Here is a 21,145-nt window from a genome sequence, read left to right on the forward strand (position 1 = left end):
AAAGCATTAAAAAACCAAAAAAACAAAATTTAGAAAGAAATTGAAATCTCTCAGATTTTGCGTCCCTAAAATTAGTAATTAGAAAGATATTAAAAAAATGAAGAACTAATAAGAAAGAAGAAGACTACAACAAGTTCACTAGAGTCCATTTTTTTTACTCCCAAAAAGCAAGAGCTTCATTTGGTTTCTCATCAGATCTGCTCGCTTCTCTGTTCGATTCTCATAACCTTTGGATCTTCTTCTCTTGAAATTTGATTTCATCTCCATCGGATATTGGTCACTGGGTTTGAAAAATCCATGAAGGAATCGGATCTGACCACCGAACCAATCGCCCAGAACCTCATCAAGCTAATCAGCAATGTCTGTTTCTCAGTCTTCGTCTTCTCCGTTCTCATTTTCACAGTAATCGCCGTCACTTACCAACCACCAGATCCATGGCTCGAATCCGCTCCAGCGCTTACAAAACTCCTCACGGGAACCGAAAACGCAACTTTCAGAATCGACGGCTCTATCCTCAACACCGGTGAAGACATCGCTTCTTCTCCGGTATCAGCTCCGGCGAACTCCACCGGAACCGTTACCCAGGCGACGATTGAGCTTTCCGAGGAGAAAATCGGGAACATGACGGTGAATTCATCTTCTGTTGATTGTGACGATCTGAAAGTCGTAAATTGCTCGGATCCGAGAGTGTTGGTCGCTGTTCAGAGGTTTAATCTAAGAGTTTTCAAATCAATTGTGTTCTTAGAGTATGAAACTCCGGTTAACGGTTCGAATCCAGACGAATGCGATGTTTCTTGGAGGTTTAGGAACAAAAAGGAGAAATCTTGGAGGAGATATAGAGATTTCAGGAGGTTTAAGTTTGCATTCGGTGAGAATTGTACTTACAAAGTGTTTCACACTAGTGGTTGGCACTCTGGTGTCAATGCTCGTAGGTTTAGGATGAAGCCTAGAGGAGGAGGAGGAGGTCCAAAAGTTGCTCGTGGCGGCGATCCCGAGATCAACGATACGATCCCGACGCTTGGCTCGCAGACGAATTTCAGGAGAGGGAAGTATTTGTATTACTCGAGAGGAGGTGATTATTGCAAGGGTATGAATCAGTATATGTGGAGTTTCTTGTGTGGATTAGGTGAAGCAATGTACTTGAACCGGACTTTCGTGATGGATTTGAGTTTGTGTTTGTCTTCAAGTTATAGCTCCAAGGGGAAAGACGAGGAAGGTAAGGACTTTCGGTATTATTTCGATTTCGAGCATCTTAAAGAAACGGCTTCTATTGTTGAAGAAGGAGAGTTTGTAAGAGATTGGAAGAAATGGAATCGGTCTCATAAACGTAAAGTTCCTGTTAGGAAGGTTAAGACGCATAAAGTTTCTCCTTTGCAGCTTAGTAAAGATAAGAGCACTATTATATGGAGACAGTTTGATGCTCCTGAGCCTGAAAACTATTGGTATAGAGTATGCGAAGGGCAAGCCTCGAAGTACGTTGAGAGGCCATGGCATACACTGTGGAAATCTAAGAGGCTGATGAACATTGTCTCGGAGATTAGCGGTAAAATGGACTGGGACTTTGATGCGGTTCATGTTGTTAGAGGCGAGAAAGCAAAGGACAAGAAGCTCTGGCCACATTTGGATGCAGATACATGGCCTGATGCGATTCTGAGTAAGCTTAAAGGATTGGTTCAACAGTGGAGGAATTTGTATGTTGCTACTAATGAACCGTTCTATAATTACTTCGACAAGTTGAGGTCTCAGTATAAGGTTCATTTACTTGATGATTATAGCTACTTGTGGGGAAACAAGAGTGAGTGGTTCAATGAGACAAGTCTGTTGAACAATGGGAAACCGGTTGAGTTTGATGGGTACATGAGAGTAGCTGTTGATACAGAGGTGTTTTATAGAGGAAAGACTCGTGTTGAAACGTTCTATAACCTTACAATGGATTGCAAAGATGGGATCAATACATGCTGAAATTGATCTGTTTCAGGTTATGATAATGTTCTCTTTATAGCTTTTTGTACCAACCATTTTATTTTGTATTTGTTTGTTTTTGTATTGAAATCAATTATGCTTTTGTTGTTACCTTGTGTTCTAATAGCAACTGATGTTATTGGTGGGGGGAGGAGTGTACGTAACGTTTACATCTTTTATACAGTTTATTAAATCTAGTAAGAGGGCAACATTAATTACCGGTTCTTGAGATTTGATATACATGGTTAGTCTCTTAAATCGTGGTATATCGTTCTGTTTGCTGTACACTTCTACGATTGTAGCCTGATTCTTTGCTAACTAGAACCTGATTTAGGTTTTGATTGTTTCTGGTCCTGCTTTTACATAGTTCTATTTTATCCACCATAACAATGTATGTACATATGTATTATCAGCTTCTGCAAGCAACATATGAGAAGATAAGGGAAAGTTTCTGAGACAAGATATTCAAACAGTGTATAATTATGTCTGCTTTTGGTTCTACCAGAGTTATTAATTGAAATTGAGATATGCAAAAAAAAAAAATGTAGTATTGGATCCTATCCATGTATGGTGTAGTCGTTTGTAGTTCATAATCGGATCTTTATAAATTTACAACATGTATAAAGCATATGGCAACATGTTTAAGCATATGGTTGGACTATTGGTTGACCAAAAAGAATTTGGGTTTGGTTCAGTTTAATCGAGCTTTTTTAAAAATCGGGTGTTTTTGATGTACATGTTGAATAAGTAAAACATAATAATGCATATATATAAAATATAAAATAGCAACAATATGAGAAGTAATCATACTATTAGTAGTTTATAATTATTTGTTTGACTGGTTTAAACGCTGCAATTGCAGTTACGAGTGTAAGAGTTTGCGAAAGTAAACGATTGCAGTTTCGAGTGTTATTTAGCGATTCTATTTGCGTGATATTTTTTACTGGCTAACTAACGAATGTATTAATGGTTTAACATAAAAGTTACCAAAATAAAATATAATATATAATTATAAAAAAACACAAAATTATACTGTTATACTAAATTAATACTGAATAATTATACAAAAATTAATTAATTTTATAGTGACATGTAATATTTTAATTGTTAGATACATCATCCAAAATTGTGTCCAGTAATGTAACTAACTAAAAATAATTTGCTCCAATACGTGGATCTTCAGGATTTGTCCTATGCATAATGTAAAATTTCTTTAATAGATCCAATTTATCCAAAATATTATTGCACTTACGCTTGTATAAAATAAAAAAAAGAAAATAATTATGCATGAAGAAATTAGGTATCAACATTAGAAGGTATCTCCAAGTTAGGTATCTATTGTTTTACTATAAATAAAAGATTAGGGTATTTGCATAAACCAAACTAAATCATGTAATCAAATTTGAAAGAAAAACATGTGTCTTTATAAGTTTTGAGTATTCATTATAAATAAAATATTTCTTTTTGTATAATCATCTCTTCTATTCTTTTAAAATACTCTTGATCTTAATAAATTTTCTTTGTGATTGTATCCAATATGTGTTTGTAAATTTGGATTCAGATGTAATTCTTTTCGGTTAAATTTGAGTATCGGTCTAATTTTGTTATAAACCGGTCTAATATTGGTATAATCCGGTTATTAAATACAATTAATGGAGAAAGAGATCGGAGCAGATACCAAATTGAACAATTGCCGATTAGTTGAGCCGAGAGAACCGAAATCGAAACAAAAATGAAAATCCCAATTCGTTTTTCTCGGTTCGGTTACTAAAATTTTCAAACCTGCAATCCGAATCGTCCCGTTTCCCGTTCCAAACCATTTGGGGTTTAGTCGCGGAATAAAACTATTCTCAATAAATTAGACTAATTTTTGTAATTAAAGGTGTTCATTTAAAATTCAAGGTGTAAAGTAGCGGGAGAAGCTTGTTGGGGAAGGAGATGGAGAAGAAGAAGATAGAGAGTCGTCTCAAGCTGGTGAAAATCAAAGACGCCATTAATCTTATTAACCAAGAAGTTAATCTCCTTGGTATCGTTATCGAACGAAGAGACCACAAACGATGTCGCAACAATAGTATTGTCGAAAAACCCAAAATCTCGTTTTTTTTTTTCTCTCAGATTTGGGTTTTTTTTTTTTCTTCCTGTATCTATCATCAAAATTGATAATCTGCAATATCTTCTGATTAAGAGTTCGAAATTTACTTTGTGTCAGATTGGATCTGTACTCTCCGGATAATCGATGATTCTTACCATAGCCCTGGACTTACGGTTAATGTATTTAATAACAATCTTGAAGAACTTCCTTATATCAAGAACCACAACGACATGATTCTGTTTATACGCGTTAAGGTACAAGAATCTTGGTTTTTTTTTTGTAGGACACTTTTTCTTCATTTATTTATTTATTAATTTTGTTTTTGTTTGTGTAGATGACATTTTTCGATGCTGGAAAAGCAGTAACTGCTCTTTGTAATAAACGGGTTTCTTCCTTTGCACTGTATGAAGGAATAACCGAGGAGGAATTTGTATGTTACCAATGTACTTCGAATTTTCGTGACGAAGAACGATACAAGAGTTCCATTTATAATCTAGGCAAATTGTTTGCCAGTACTAGTACCAGAGATCTAGGTAAACATCTTATTTTCAATGATCTATAGAGTCTTAAAAACTCGTCTAAGATGCGCCGGAACTTTTAATGGCTTTAGATAAATAGGTTCGTAAGATGGTAGCTAAGAAGAAGTAAACAGAAACAAACATTGTGTTACATTTTATGAGTTAATAGGTTATTTGAGGAATGTTGATAATTCAACCTCCTTCAAGAATACATGTATAACTGTGAATGATGCTCATACGCTTTGCATCTCTACTTGTGGTTTCTTAGCTTTGCAGAGTTCATCTTACAGAATAAAAGCTCAGACTCTTAAAAAGTTTTCGTTTTTGAGAGAGATCAAGAAAGGAAAACACTTTGATTTGGTGTGCAAGGTAACATGACTTACTCTTTCATACCTTTTGCCCAATAGTCTCAATCAACATGAAACGATTACTTTTAACTGAGCATACCCTGTTTTCTACTTTTTTTTTTCTTGTAATTGAGATCCTCCATGTCAATGACGATACACGCACCATTTTTGTTTGGGATGGAACCGATGCACCTCCAGCATCTATTCTTGCAAAGTGAGTTTCTTATCCGGAAAAAGATAAAAAAAATCATTGGATTTGTTGAGTTCTGAGTTGTTTCATTCATTTAGGCAGATCGATATTATGCTTATTCTTCTTTATTTGGTGTACAATGTTGACTATTAACAGTGGGATTGATAGAGAAGACAAGGCATTTAGCAGTATCTCGGTTAACACTCTTCTCTCGAGAGATATATTGCTCGGCTTTCCCACAGTTGGAACTATCTTGAGAGTTTCTCTAAGCAGTCATCTATTTCATTGGGTTAAACCTGGTCAATGGGTGAAACTATACCGGTTACTCTGTGAAGTTGATAAGGGATCTTGGATAGGTAAATTTACAGACTCTACAACGGTCAGGCTCGCACAAGATGATCGTTTAGTAGAAAAGATTATGAGGTTAGTCACTTTTCGTCTCTCGAGATAATCTGACCTTTCTGCCTACCATAATAATCTCAGTGCTTATTTTTTTCTATCTTATGTTCACAACAAATAGGATATATGATAAGAGAATATCATCAAAGTTTGGACACATTCCGTTTTGGAGTTTTCCATCTCCTTCTAGATTAACAGGTTGCAATGCTTCATCATTCTTTTTTCATGATAAAAATTCACATATTTTTTTTAGTGATGATGATTTTGTTTTGCTCCCTAACAGTCTCCGTATCTTGCAGAGGCAGATGATGATCAAGCCCCATTTGTTACACTCATGGACATTATAACATTCCCCAAGGTTCCATACGGGTTCTTTACATTGTCATATTTTGTAAAATGACTCATTGTTACTTGTATTTTTATTACAGGTTACATACAAATACAAATGCATTGTTCGAGTTGTAGCTGCATATCCTTGGCAAGTTGAGAAATTTTCTTCAGATGAGAACCGTAGTTACCGAGTTTTGTTGACCCTGGAGGATCCAACAGCGACTTTAGAAGCTTTCTTATGCGATAAAGACGCAGTAAAAGAGCAAGACTCCATTTTGGTTTATGCATCTAAAACAGTGAACAGAGATTATCTGTAAACTCTAAAACTAGAGTTTGTTTGATTGGCAGGAGTACTTTTGGGGTTTAGAGTTTCAGAACATAGAGATGTTAAGGAAGAAGTGGAATCGGTTGCTGGGAATAAGAAGGGAAAGCTCGATGTCTTTGGCTTCAACTCCAAGGAACCCACCATGGATCGAATGTTGTATCCTCTCCTACTATACCAATAAAGCTGACCCTTGGAATACCAGATTATACAGAATCTTTGGTACTCGTCTTCTTGATTAACCAAAGCTTGTTTGAGTTTGTCAATGACTAAAAAAGTTAAGTATTTAGAGATTTTTTATTATGTTTATCAATGTGGGATGTGGCTTGAATAGATATTGGTATACACAACCTTTAAGGAAACCAGTACTACAAAATAGGTCGGGAACAAGTATTTTTAGTAATGACAAACATAACCCAAAGTGCAGGAAATTTGGGTAATTGGATGGATGTGTTCGGATATCTAAAATCAATTCTCAAACTCTCCCTGATTTAACAAGAGATTCCAAATCCTTAGCCGTAATACCAATCTTCCAATCAATCCAAATGAGCATTGACGAGACTCCCAGCATTGACAAAGCATTTTGACATGATTGAGCATCGACCAACAGCCCCTAACACCGGTTTAGCATTCACCGACGGTTAGATATAAGTCACTAGCTTATAGTCTTGAGTAAGCTCTAGAATCAGGACGACCCACCGTATATTGATTCCTAATTCAAGTCAAATTCGAGCTTGCTGGTGTCTTTGTTCATACCTGGGATTGTTTCCAACTCATAGACACTTACAACTTGTCCAATAACATCTATTTAATATAAATAACGTCAGATCAATATGATAAAATAAGTGTGATTAACCGACTACATAAATAATTCAATAAAATCACTAATCAAAAAAACTTGTACTAGTTCCATCGTTCAAGATTGTACTAAAATCTGAAAACTAAAAAACCGATTGTCTGATCGATTAACACTTTTGCTGACAACGGTAGAGGCTATGAAAGACATCTTGAATTGATGCTAGATGGCCCGTTATTAACCTGATGGCTGGTTCAAAAATAACTTTCATTCACTGATAACCATCATCTGTTCAAAACAATGAATCAAATTTTTCTTGATAGTAACATGAATTTTAATACCTTATAAATAAAAAAATGTTTATAAGTTAACCACATATATTAAAATTTTCACATAAAATGTAATAGGATATATTGTATCATACTATTTCATCAGCGAGAATAATTTTCAAAGACTTTCCATTTTTGGTTTGGTATTGTTTCCAACTGTGAAGCACCTTATACTGAACCTTCCACCCCTTCTTGAAGAGCTTAACGTCAGCCAATGGTGCTAACTTCATGTTGAAAGCCATTGCAAAGATAATAAGTGAAAGAAAAGATAAGAAAGTTGTAATTGATCTGGAGTGAAATGGAAGATGGGATTGTCGTATTTATAGTGTAAAATGTAGGGTTTTTTTGCAATGTCATTAAGTTGTAAGTAAATTAGAGGCCAAGTATATTTGTTAAATTTAAATTAAACACAATATTGATGGCAAATAGCAGAAGAGATTATTTTTGTAAAGTTGTTATCAGAATAATAACATATTCTAATAGAGCGGCAAATCAATAGTTTTGAATAATAAGATATATTAATATTGTTGTAACGTCTCATAAATATTGTTTTGATATAAAATGGCAAAAATATTTTATATAATTCTTAGTAATTGAGCGGACTGTGTTATCCGAATATAATGTATTGATTAAATTTGGCAAAAAATATTTATTGGGATTAAATTTAATACAGAATATGAGTAAATTTAATTAAGATTTCATTTGAAGATATTCTCTTGCGAATAATTTATTTGATATTCATATTTATTGTGATATTTATCAGTTCTTCCTAATAGTAGAAGCTAAATATTTCTTAAACAATTACATGTTCCTTTTTTGAAAAGTTACCTCATCTTTCATATATCCGGGTTAAGGCTAAGATCTGCGTCTTTCTAAACGGGTCAACTTAAAAGAATGCGGATCATCTTTGGTTTTAAAATTTTTTTTGTTAGTAAAATACATATTTCTCTAATGGCATTTCTAGATGTTTTTAAATTAGAAATAAACTTGTACAATGTGTGGGGTAATGTTTTTTAAATTATCTTTAAATTGAATATTAATTTTTTGGTTACATCAAAATTGGTGGTAAAAATCGTTTAATAAAAATATGAATAAATAATATTGGTGACAATTAGATAACAATACATATATAAATGTTGGAAATATATTCAATCATTCCTTCGTGGACGAATCACGTGCTAGCACGTGGCATCCATGGCTTTTTTGCAGGTACCCCCCCCCGGTCAAATTAGGAGGCCCAATACGGCCCTAAGCTTATAGCACAGAGTCTCGAAATCCAGTTGGATTCGGGAGATCCGGCACGATAGGTGATAACACCAGATTTTGACCATTTTTATGGATCATTTTAATATTTTTTGCAGGTGTTTTTTTACACCACTTTCATATGTTTTCAAAGAATTTCTATGTTTTCAGGTTATAAAAGACTTTCATGTAATTTGGGAGAAAAATGTGAAAATTGAAACAAAAAGATTTGGATAATTCAAACCGTCAGAACTCTCAAGAAAAGACGAAGACCTTTTCATTGCCTGATCACCCCCAAAATTGGACAATTAAAAGAAGACTCAACCACCTTTCAAATGCAATTGGTTTGGAGACATTGCAACGGTTGGATCTCAAGATATTCTATTTGCCCCAGAGACATTTGAAGACGGCCAGCAAGCTACGAGACCGCAGCCAACAAGCCATTTACAACGGCTAGGGCTACGCGACCGCGGACAAGCACCCATCCACCATGGTCACACATCATGCGACCGCGGCCAGCCATCTCCGACTTAAGAAGCCCATATCTGAGCCCAAGTAATTTCCCAGCCTCAATTCTGAAACCCTAGATGCCCTAGAGTATTAAAGACTATAGATACTTGTCATTTAGGTCGTTTTTAGATATCTCTTCCATACTTTTTACAGAGACAAGTTTTCTTAACCATTTTAGCGATTTGTAGAGAAGATTTCTCAACCTTTAGTTCATCAATAGAGAAGCTTTCTTCTACCTCTTTTCTTTACTGCTTTTAATTGCTCATTAAAGCTAATGATAATGTCGACATCAGCAATGTCTGAGTAGATCCTGAGTTGGACATAGGGTTCCGAAAGGGGCTCTCATAATCGTAAAAGACATCTAGGTTTTTAGATTTGAGATTTTGATTTTATGTTCTTCGTTTATTCTTGTTCTTAATGCATGTATGCTTGATTGATCACCTCGTGTCTGATCTAGATAGTTAATTATTGTTGTGAAAGATTTCATTAAGTATCCGACCTAGAATGAAACAGGTGATTTTGCCATAGGAGTGGAAACTTACCTATGGGTGAGTCATGACGAGTCCTATACAAGTTCCTGCATTTTCTCCCTTCCAGGGCCAGAGTGGAAACCTACTGGTCAAGATTACGAGAGACAGTTGGTTATGATCATGACAGTACGTGACGTAGTCATACCGCCGTACTCTAGCTCTAAAACCCTAGATATTTTGATATCCAATAATCCCAATCTATATCCCTAGTTGTTAAAACCGATTATGATCCTCAAAGAGTTCCCGAAAGCCCAGCGTGTTTAATTACTGTTTACAACCAAATCAATTTATACTTGCTTTCTTAGATCTGCATGTTTACTTGCTTTTATTCGAAATTTTGTTTGTTTCATTTTGATTTCATACGATTCTTTACTTGGGTTTCTAGGATAGATTTATTTGTTTTCTTTCGTGTTAGTTTAAATTGTGACACACACCAACCTATTAAAAAGCAATTTAGTCTAGACATAAACTTAGAAACCATAGAAAAGTATTCGACACACAAATCCATGTGGATTCGATCCCTAAGTATTACAATTGATTAGCTGTGCACTTGCGGATTTTATTTTTATTTTTAGGGTAAAACTTGACACCCTCACCGCACATCACATCAATAAGCCACCTGTTCCCGGACTCCTCATGTCTGACAGCGCAAGCTACGCTGTCAGAAACAAGGAAGTTGGGAACTGAGTGGTCAGGAGGAGGAGAGGTCACATACTCTATGTCCTAGACTTAAGCTCGATAATTCGAAAGGGTAGGGATATAAGCTGAATGGCCCGCACAGGTACCCGGAGAGCAAAGACTTCCATCCCCGACAGCCCGGTCCTAGTATCGAGGGATCCGGGCCAGGTATGAGTGGTTCACTTGAGCGGGAATACTACTCAAATTTCCCTCCAATCGACAATACAAATATCCCTAGTCTGATTTGATTGCCCATTCCCATACAGGCCCACTAGAATGGCATTTAATGCGTTTCCCTACGTGTGTTAGGTGAAAGTGACTTTTCCCATGAGCTGATGACCCTCAGGGTCTCAGGTCTTTTGCAAGCTCATTGGTCCGGAGTTTTAAATTTATAAAACCTAATGTCTGAAAGTGCACAGATGTACGTTATAGGAATTAGGGTGTCAATCTACAGAGAAGATGTCTAATCCGCAAGGAAACACCAAACTGGGATAGTAAGCAAAGTCATAAACTCATGGGGGTTTTGGATTTTTGGTTACGGGAACTAAAACTAATCATAATCTAATATTTACGGGAAACTAAATGCAATGCATATGAGTTACTAGAGAATATCTAAAGGGTGTTCGACTCAAACTAGGGATCTAGACTCATAAGGGGCGACTTGGACTTCTCTGGTTTACTCTAATCGATTGGTTAAGCATCTTTCGATTAGCTTCCGGGCGATTCATCCTTATCTATTTCTGGGATCTACATGGAACTGGAATAGGCATATGTATGGCTAACCAACTCTCGTCATCTTAACCAACTAATCACTTAAATCTGACAATTAACTCCGTTGCTTAACCCTAAAAAAGCTAATTATATAAAAAAAGAGAAAGAACAATGGATCCAGGGAAGAATCCCATTCTCTGTTGCCTAACCCTAAAAAAACAAAGTTTGGTGGCTCAAAAACTCATTACAGGAGCACACACCCGATTAGGACTGCTAAGAAATGTATTTCTAGGTCCTAACGTCTTCCAGGTCTCATTTAGGGCTTCTCTGAAGAGAAATGACAAAATGGGCTTTGATGTTGGGCCTTGTGGCTCAGCATGTCCACCGCGGGTGAGAGTCCTTCAGCGCTGGTGAAATGTTTGTTTGCTGCGGATGAGACTCCTCTGGGACTGGTGAATATGGTCAACTTGCTCTTCATATAACATTTGATTGCACTATTGGATTGTCCTGATTGTCTCCTCTTGAATGTCTCCAAATATAAGCTGGATCAGATGCTGAGAAGGTCTTCATTTGAGGCTGAACTTCTAACGGTCTGACTCTAAGCTAAAAATGTGGATTTCTTCTATTTTGCCATGTTTTTCCCTAAGTTTCTTGAAAAGAGCCTTGAAACTACAAACATAGAGAAATCATAATAAAAGTTCATAAAACTGATTAAAACATTTGAAAAAGCTTTTGAAATCAATGGTGAAAATGGATACAAATACGGTGTTATCAACTCCCTCAGACTTAGACTTTGTTTGTCCTCAAACAAAACAAGATCCAATCTGGAAAAATATCATCCACAGAAATCATAGGGAACTCAAAAATATCGGTAACCATACTTCTAGACCTAAATTAGGGACAATGTATCAATCAGATCAAGTCTAGAAAATTCTCACTAAAATACAAACATAATTAATCAGCTAATCCGTCATGCAAAAATCCACACACTTAAAAATAACTTTCAGTCAACTACCTCTAAACATTCTTTAAAGGTTTCAATGATTCTCATCGAAAGAGTATTAAACAAGGCATTCAAGGCTAGGTATTCAGGGGCTTTTCAATGGTGAGGTTTGATGTGTTTAGGGTTACCTTTTCTGGAGATACATGATATTATACAAAACAGCAAGAGAGGATGGAGCTGTTGATATCCACAGTTTCTAGTCACAATCGTCTTGCTTTAAGATTTCTGATCTTCTTTCTTCAGGTTCTCCTTATAACTCCCCCAGACTTGGAATTTTGTCCTGGTTGTGAAACCATAATTCCATAGATGAATACTTGTAGCCTTGGCTCAAATGATTCCGGCCTCTAAGACTCTTTAGGCTTTTTATTTCCTTCCCTTTCTTTCTTTTTCTCTTCTTTGTTTTTTTTTTTGAAATTGGGGAAACCGCCTTTTGACATAGAATCTTATGGAGCATAAAATTTACTTTTAAGAGTGAGCTTTCTGAGGCATCGTGAGGCTTGATAAGATTGCATGGTACACTTCCTTCCCGGTTGGATTCAGTCCTTCTCTTGAGTGACTAAAAACTATGTTGTTCCTCCCTCTCCGGCGTTTTTCACATATTTGCCGATAAAAACTTAAGAGAAAATGCATGAGGTTCGAACATAAAGGCTTGGATTCAGGGTGTGGTACCAGCTAAAGATGAACTGGCCATCTAGGACAACAAAGAGTGGTAACAATAAAGTAGAGATGTCCTAGATGTATATCATGATGCCTTCCTAAAACCTTTGATGAGAGAATTAGATGTCAAGATTAGGTCCAAGTAAAATGAGCTAGTATATCCTGTCAGAAATATCTCCATGAATATAGGTTCTCTGGTGGGATTTTGTAGTGTATGTACTCTAGCTATCGCCTAGTCTAGTACTAAACCTTAAGAGCTTTTATGAACGAATGGTGTAGAAGCAAACAGTTTGGTTATCATCATCGATTTTGTCATCATTTCTTCAAAACATATTTGACCTTTGAAAACACATTTTAAAACTCAAAAAACGTTTGAAATTTTTGAGAAAACTGAAAAAATTTGAAGAAAATTGCAGAATGCAAGGGCTCATGCAAGAAAGGATGGTCAGTAAGGAATAAAATCCTCTCCCAGACTTAAATCACACTGTTCCCGGTGTGAAATAAATCAGGTAAGGATGAGAAATAAAGTATGTAATAATTGAAAAGATAAAGGAAAAGAAAACTTACCTGGTATTGGTGATGGTTTGTGAGGTGGTTGTGGAGGTGATAGGATAGTGAATGATGGACGGTGGTTGATGTGGAGTGGTGCTTGATCAAAAGGGGTCTGATTTGAATCAAGATAGAGGTGGAAATGGCCAAGGGTGGCCGAACCGAGCTTGGTCACGGGTCAGGCTATCGCGGCCGCTGCAAAATTCTTCATGGCTGTGGCTGAAGGCTCCTCGGCCGCGGTCAGCTCATTTTCTTCTCTTTTTTTTGATGCATACTTAGGCCCGTATAGAATAGAAACAAAACTTCAATAGAAAAAGCATTGAAATAAATAGATAAGTACCTAAATAGGTTGTCTCCCATCAAGCGCTTTGGTTTATAGTCTTTAGCTAGACTTTTTCAAAGAAAAAGACTTAGTTCAAATAAGATCTTGTCGTAAGACAAGTCTTTTTCGAAATCCTTTTGTTCTTTCATGCAGGTTCTTTATCACTCCAGAGTTCTTCTGGTTTGATGCTTATGCCTTATGCTTTCCTCCTTTGCTCTTAAGTGGTGTAGCTTCATAGAAGATGTCCTTGTCGATATTTGCAAAAGAAACTCTCCGGTTGGGCCAATCCATGATGGATCCAGCAGTTGCTAAGAAAGGCTATTCAAGGATTACTGGATATGAGTCATCTTTGGTCTTCACTATGTTGAGATCGACAGGTGCTAGGCAATCTCCAATCCTTAGAGGAATGTCTCGGGCTATCCCTCTTGGAGTTGCACTTAAATCATCTGCTAAGCTAATCTTTGTCCTGATACTTGAAATGTGCTTTATCCCAAGTCTCAAAGCAGTAGTGTTGAACATCATATAGATACAAGCTCCAGAATCACAAAATCATTGAGAAATCTTTCACCTCTAATGTCACAAGAGATAAGAAATTGACCTTTTTCTTGAACCTTGTGCAGGGTTCGAACTGGTCTACCTTCTTGGGCGTGTATGAACAAGTTTTTCATCTTTTGGATAGACTATTTGCTTTCACCGAAGAAGTGGCCGATCATGTAGTCACTACATGCTTTGGCAAAAAAAAATTCTTTGGACAGACTCTGAATTACTTGATTGAACTCTTCAAGTTTTCTTTTGCTGATCTTGTTTGTGTAATCACTGGCCTTTTGTGGGTCTTTGAGATGGATCTTGTAGACAGCTGCATCAGGTGATGATCTTGAAAAAGATGGGTACCTAGATCTCCTGAAATAGGTGTAGATGTTCTCCTTAGTTTCCTTGCTGTATGTGTAGATGTTCTCCTTAGTTTCCTTAATTGTAGGCAGCCTTGCTTCCAGATATCATCGAATCCATGGTAGAGAGGGATTGTCTTCACAAAATTGATAACTCGATCAGTCTATCTCTGGATATACTCTTGGTCATTGGTTCTGAGTTGCTACTAGATGAATTGTCTCCAGGGTTTGCATCTTCAACAAACAAACCATACTCTTCATCTTCTGAGAATTGCTCTTAAAGCTCATTGTCACAAGTGTAAACTATGTTGCAAGGTGCATAAATGTTGGATTCCTCCTTTTCTTTTGATGCTTGTGCAATGATTGAGAAGACAGGTTGATCAAACAACCTAGATCTGGTCACAAGGGGTTGGTCTTCAGTTGAACAGGTTTGAGGGAGAGGTTGAAATGACTCCTAGTAAAAAAAATCAGGCTCCACCACAGGTGAAGTGGTTGGAGACGCGGTGGGAGTGGGCCTGGCCGCGGGTGAAGTGTTCGCATCTGCGGTCAGCTCTCCTTGGCTCACCATGCTTTCTTCTTCACTCTCTTCTTCTCCATTGTTGTTCTCTTGCTTCCAGTGGTTTTCAGGCACGTCTTGGGTATCCAAATCATTGGTTCCAGTGTTCAGATCATTCTCCTTATGATCCTTAGAAAGTTTCTCCACTTTCTCTTCTACTTCATCTAGAGCATAGACAACTCTATCCAAAGTAGCATCAAGCTCTTCAGTCTTGTCAGTAACCTTTCCTATCTCTTCGTACATCTCCAATCTTTCTTCATCGGATTGTTTTTTGCTATCTTTAAAGTCGGTTTTCAAGTCTTCAATCATGACACTAAAGACTCGTCTACTTCTAAGTGCATAACGAAGGGTGACGGCATTCTGCCCCTCTCCTTCTTCAACAGATTCAAGTCTTGCTTCAATGATGTATCATCTTTGAGCCTTTGTTCTTCTTGAGTATTCACATGTTCATAGAGTCCATCGAACTTCTTGTTAAGATCCACGGAGATGAATTCCATCTTCAGATGAAAGTTAGATTCAGAAACAGCTTGTGAATCAAGGAACTGATCCAGCTTGGCTTCTAATCGAATAAGTTGGAGCCTAAATTGATCACTCTCATTGTTCTGGTGCAGAATCTGATGAGGTAGGGGATGAGATGGTCGTCGATTCACCAGGGTTGGCAAATAGGATTCATCTCGGTACACGGGATACTAGTTCAAGAACCGTGAGTTTCCTGGGTGCTGGTTCAGCTGAGGGATCCGATCCAGGTGGTTGGAATCACGACTGAATGTGATTCACATGCGCATGGAGCATTACACAGGCTGCAAAACCTTCGTTCGGGATTAAGATTTCTTCTTGGATGATTCATGCATCAAGGAATCTGAAAGGTGGGCAAACAGAAGAAATAATAAGTAGAAAAAGAAAAAGTTAGGGTGTTTATGAGTTCGGTTTACTTCCTATGGCATTTTGGCAGAAGCTCGACATATATATAGCCTTCTGCGGCTAAAAACTTCCCTGGCAACGGCGCCAAAAAACTTTGATGGGCCTCAGGGTCGCAGGTCTTTTGCAAGCCCGTTGGTCCGGAGTTTTAAATATATAAAACCCTAATGTCTGAGAGTGAAAAGATGTACGTTGTAGGACTTAGAGTGTCGATCCACATGGAAGATGTCTAATCTGCAAGGAAACACCAAACTGGGATAGTAAGCGAAGTCATAAACTCATGGGGGTTTTGGATTTTTTGGTTACGGGAACTAAAACTAATCATAATCTAATATTTACGGGAAACTAAATGCAATGCATATGAGTTACTAGAGAATATCTAAAGGGTGTTCGACTCAAACTAGGGATCTAGACTCATAGGGGGTGACTTGGACTTCTCCGGTTTACTCTAATCGATGGGCTAAGCATCTTTCGATTAGCTTCCGGGCGATTTATCTTTATCTATTTCTAGGATCTACATGGAACTGGAATAGGAATATGTATGGCTAACCAAATCTCGTCATCTTAACCAACTAATCACTTAAATATGAAAATTAACTCTCGTTCTCATGCCAGGAATAAGATCATGCATTCTCAATTGAATTCGTTTGCTCACATCTTCTCTACAGGTAGATTTCGACTTCTGTAGCGACTATGTTCTTCTGAAACTAGGTGCGGATGATCTAATACAATACTCTCGTGGGTCTGATCGATCATAAGCTCAGAGAATAGGTTATGAATCTATCCTCATGGTATATAAACAACTTAGAAGAGAAGAGATCTAGATTATTGTTTAGAAACTTAGAAATCTTAATCGAACATAGACTCCTATCGATGACTCTATAGAAACTTGACTCTCTGGGACAAATCTACATGATGCAGGAAATGATAAAAAAAAAAATGAAAGAATGCATAAGATGAAATAGAAACACTAATTAGCTAAAATGGAGAAAGAACAAGGGATCCAGGGAAGAATCCCCTTCTCCATTGCCTAACCCTAAGAAAACAAAGTTTGGTGGCTAAAAACTCATTACAGGAGCACACACCCGATTAGGACTGCTAAGAAATATATTTATAGTTCTTAAGGTCTTCCAGGTCTAATTTAAGGCTTCTCTGCAGAGAAATGACGAAATGGGCTTTGATGTTGGGCCTTGTGGCTCGGTATAGGTCCACCGCGGGTGAGAGTCCTCCAGGGCTGGTGAAATGCTTGTTTTCCGCGGGTGAGAGTCTTCCGAGACTGGTGAATTTGGTCAACTTGCTCTTCACATATCTTTTTCGATTGCACTCTTGGATTGTCCTGATGTAAAGTGCTATGGAAAGCTTGTTGTCTCCTCTTGAATGTCTCCAAATTTGAGCTGGATCATACGGTGAGAATGTCTTCATTTGAGGTTGAATTCTGACGGTCTTACTCTGAGCTAAATATGTGGATTTCTTCCATTTTGCCATGTTTTTCCCTAAGTTTCCTGAAAAGAGCCTTGAAACTACAAACATAGAGAAATCATAATATAAGTTTCGAAAACTGATTAAAACTTTTGAAAAGCAATTTGAAATCAATTGTGAAAATGGGTACAAATACGATGTTATTAGGAGCCAGGGGAAAAGCAAAGGTTCAGCGAAAAGCCATGTCGCTGTCTGAGCCACCAACCCAATTCGTACACTGAGAACGAAATGGACGCGCCAGGAGACGGTCTCGTTGCAGGCAGAACACGCCAAGAAAAGTTGGTGTGACCATCAGAAGCGTGACGCCATCACAAGATTTGAATTCAGTCGAGTCGGGCCATGGGCCGATCCACCCGATCAGAAGCGTGACGCCATCCATGGGCAAACCTGGTATACTAACCCGGGTCAGGTAATTCTCTATAAATAATTTACCCTCTCCTACGGGGAGGGGGTTCACACTCTTAGATATCTTAAGTCTCACGATATCTCTCTAGATACTTGTGGTTCTTAAGTTTAGGCATTCTATACAATTCCGACTATCTTTCTGGTCATCTCACTTCGTCTCGCCTCTATGCGGTTCCTAAACCGTTGAGCACCTTCACACTCAAACTTTTATTTTCTCTTTTTCCACCATAAAAAACTCATTCTCATTCCAAGGCCCGAGTAGATCCTGCCTTTCTTAAAGACTCTCGGCCCACTTTCCTTCACAAAGTTTTCCGACTTCTTTCTGCTCTTTGAACGGCTATTCTGTGGTCTTTATTGAGCTGTTTTCTGACTTGAACGTTGGAGTGCTTTCGGAAAACACACCCATTGTGTTTCCGGGCCTTGACATCTTTTCTGTTTTGCAGGAGACTTGTCTCCAGCGGAGGACTGAAAATCCCCTAAACATATATATCACACAACCGATATTTACTTGTATATATATCTATATCCATCGAATAGGAGTTTGAACTAGTTTTGTTATGCAGTTTAATTATTAGTAGTTTTTAAATATGAAAGTGATATAATGTTGATATATATATATGTATATATTTATATACATACCAACATGAATTAGAATCTATATATATAATAATAATAAGAATTTCATTATGAATATTTATTAGAGATCAAATTTTCATTTATAGTTAATAAATTCTATAATATGTGTTAATAATGATTATATATAGGATTGTCAAAGTGGACAAATCCATCTACTTAATCTCTTTCAAATTTACTAAAATATTTTTTTGACCCATCCGTAAAAATATAATTTAAATTTTGAAAACATATTTCAGTTTTTAAAAAATAGGAATAATTAAATTGATTTTCAAAAATGATACTAATTAATTATGAAAATAAAAATGAATATATTAAAAAGTATAAATAGTTTTTTTCATATATAAGGATTGATTATTATTTAAAATAATAGAATATATTTTAATATTTTAATAAGTAAAGAAATTAAATACACTTTTTATTTATATCCATATATATATATATATATATTCAGAATAAATCTGTGAGCTCTATATGTAATTATCTCTTATGGGAAAATATTTAATTGAGTTTTTATATTTGTAAAGTTTATTTATGTATATCTTATAAGTAAAATTTTATTTATGTAATATTTTATAAATAAATATTCGTTTATGTAAAATATTCTGTAATATCTTACAAAAAAAGGTTTATTTATATAAATGTGTACTCAAATAATAATATAGAGATATCAAATATTTATTACTGGTTAATATTTATATTATACAATAATATGATGAAAAATGTATGTTAGGATTATGCATTTATAATTACAGTTTTATACGAGTTAGTTTGTCAAAACATGTAAGATATTAAAAAATAATTTGAGACAATTAAACAAACGGATTATCCAATTTTACATATATATATATTATTTATGTGTAAATCTAAGTTCACATAATAACGAAGTTTATAATTAACATTATATTGATGTATATTTAATTAACTCATACTCTTATTCTACTAATATACAAATCTATACTATTTAAAGTTAAAATATGATAACAAAATTCTTGATTTAAAAAAAATAAATTATATCTAAACAAAAATATAAAGACAAATTATATGATAAATAAAAGAAACAAAACTTGATTAAGTATATGAGTTTAGAATTAAGTATAAAATTAAATACGTTCAAGCTGAAAAGTCTCCCCATCAATACATAAATTGATTAAGAAATTCTGAAACTACTCCTCTCCATAATGGCTCAGATTAATGGTAAATTAACTGAGCATTATTCTCTTTATGTTTAGAGTTTAGACCAACAAAGAATGGTTTTCTCACTCACTCTTCTATGAAATGGAAAAAAATACGCTCTTTACTTTCTATACCTTTTCTCTAATTTTTTGTCTGAGAGTACAATACAGAAAAAAATAACAATCTTTAGATTCTGTATTTGGGTTGTGCAAGGCAGAATAGCTGCAGTTTTATCCTGAGATTCGTAACGCCATGCAACCGTGAGCGTTTACAGAATTAAGAAAAGAGATTCATCTTGCCTCTGCAAATCTCATTACTAATTCCTGTATCGGTATCATTATTATATTATATTTATCAATTCGCTTAGCGGCTTAGGTCATTTCTTTATTTACAAATTATCAGTTTACCCATGTTGTAATCTTGTAGATATTGCGTTCTTACCATCTTAATTCTGTAAATTTTCGTTTATGCTTATTGCACTAACAAAAAAACTGATAATTTTTGTGGAGTTTTTTTGTTTTAAGAACAGGAATTTGATCTATAATCTCTCTTAATCAGTTATTGATCGGTTTCTTATTTTCATAATTTTTGTGTGATTAAATCTGTGATAATATTTTTATTGTGTTAGCGTTCTGAGTCGGACATGTATATGAGTATACATTGTGCTTCTGATTCGTTGTCAAAAACTACCTAACAAAATAAAAATGTTATTAGCAACAAGTATGGTGAGTCGACATCCCAAATTGGGAATGGTCTGCCACCTACGATCTTGTGTGTTTTTTGGATTGGAATTCTGATGTTTATCTACATGTCCAGAATCTATTTATATCATTTTACAGTGGAGATGTTGGTTTTTGAGTCTAGTGAGTTGACACATCAAATTTAGGTTGGTAGTAGTACCACATGAGACTATGCCAAAAGAGAAACATTAGTTTCTATGAAAACTTCCACTAGCTTCATATAGCAAAATAATTAAAAAAATCTCAATGAAGAAATGTCACAATTTTGGTTTTTTGTTTTTTCTCGTCTAAACTTCTTTCGTTAAAAACCAGAATACAAGCAGGATTACAAAGTCGAATACAAAACATTTAAATACAAATTATTGCACAAACAGCTATATGCACCATATGCTGGAGACAAATAATTAGAAAAAAAAAAAAATTTTGGTAAGCGAACAAACATCTGTTATTTTTATTTTGGGTTGTTTTGAAAATAAGGACGTTTTTAAAATTTAATTTGAGAAATGGGTAGTTTTAAGTTTTAATTGGTCGGGGTAGGGACATATCTCCATAATGGCAAGCTTACCCTTTTTTCTGAGAGAGAGAGAGACAGTGCAGTCTGTTCCTTAGAGAGAGACAGACACAGAAAATACCGTGGGTCCGGTCTACGTCCGGGCAGGTAACAGGCGGGAAGAGAGCACTCACGCGCGTGATTGGGTCGTTTTTTGGGCCTGATTTCGAATTTGAGAATGAAATTCCCAAAAACCACCTTTATGGGCCTCGGTTATGGGCCGGAAACTACCCAACAAATTACACGATAAACTACCCTTTGCAGTATCTTTTTAATTTTGGCGGGAAAAGTGTGGTTAATTAGAAATAATGGAG

At 35.9% G+C, this 21,145-nt stretch overlaps 2 protein-coding genes across 2 annotated transcripts; both read left to right on the forward strand.

Annotated features, from left to right (window-relative positions):
• Positions 1–125: 125 nt before the first annotated feature.
• On the forward strand, positions 126–2,150 carry LOC18014473. The gene has a single exon (XM_006397191.2). The coding sequence runs from the start codon at positions 298–300 to the stop codon at positions 1,960–1,962; it is 1,665 nt and encodes a 554-aa protein (XP_006397254.1). The 5' UTR covers positions 126–297; the 3' UTR covers positions 1,963–2,150.
• A 1,750-nt stretch (positions 2,151–3,900) lies between these two features.
• Positions 3,901–6,481, forward strand: LOC18014659 (protection of telomeres protein 1a). The gene is made up of 10 exons (XM_006397192.2): positions 3,901–4,033; positions 4,172–4,308; positions 4,389–4,587; positions 4,841–4,941; positions 5,054–5,133; positions 5,266–5,532; positions 5,630–5,706; positions 5,808–5,866; positions 5,937–6,092; positions 6,187–6,481. The coding sequence occupies exons 1-10, from the start codon at positions 3,901–3,903 to the stop codon at positions 6,400–6,402; spliced, it is 1,425 nt and encodes a 474-aa protein (XP_006397255.1). The 3' UTR covers positions 6,403–6,481.
• The last annotated feature ends 14,664 nt before the right edge of the window (positions 6,482–21,145 follow it).

Source organism: Eutrema salsugineum, unplaced genomic scaffold (genome assembly GCF_000478725.1).
Source record: "Eutrema salsugineum unplaced genomic scaffold, Eutsalg1_0 scaffold_3, whole genome shotgun sequence".
In the NCBI taxonomy this organism is placed as follows: domain Eukaryota; kingdom Viridiplantae; phylum Streptophyta; class Magnoliopsida; order Brassicales; family Brassicaceae; genus Eutrema; species Eutrema salsugineum.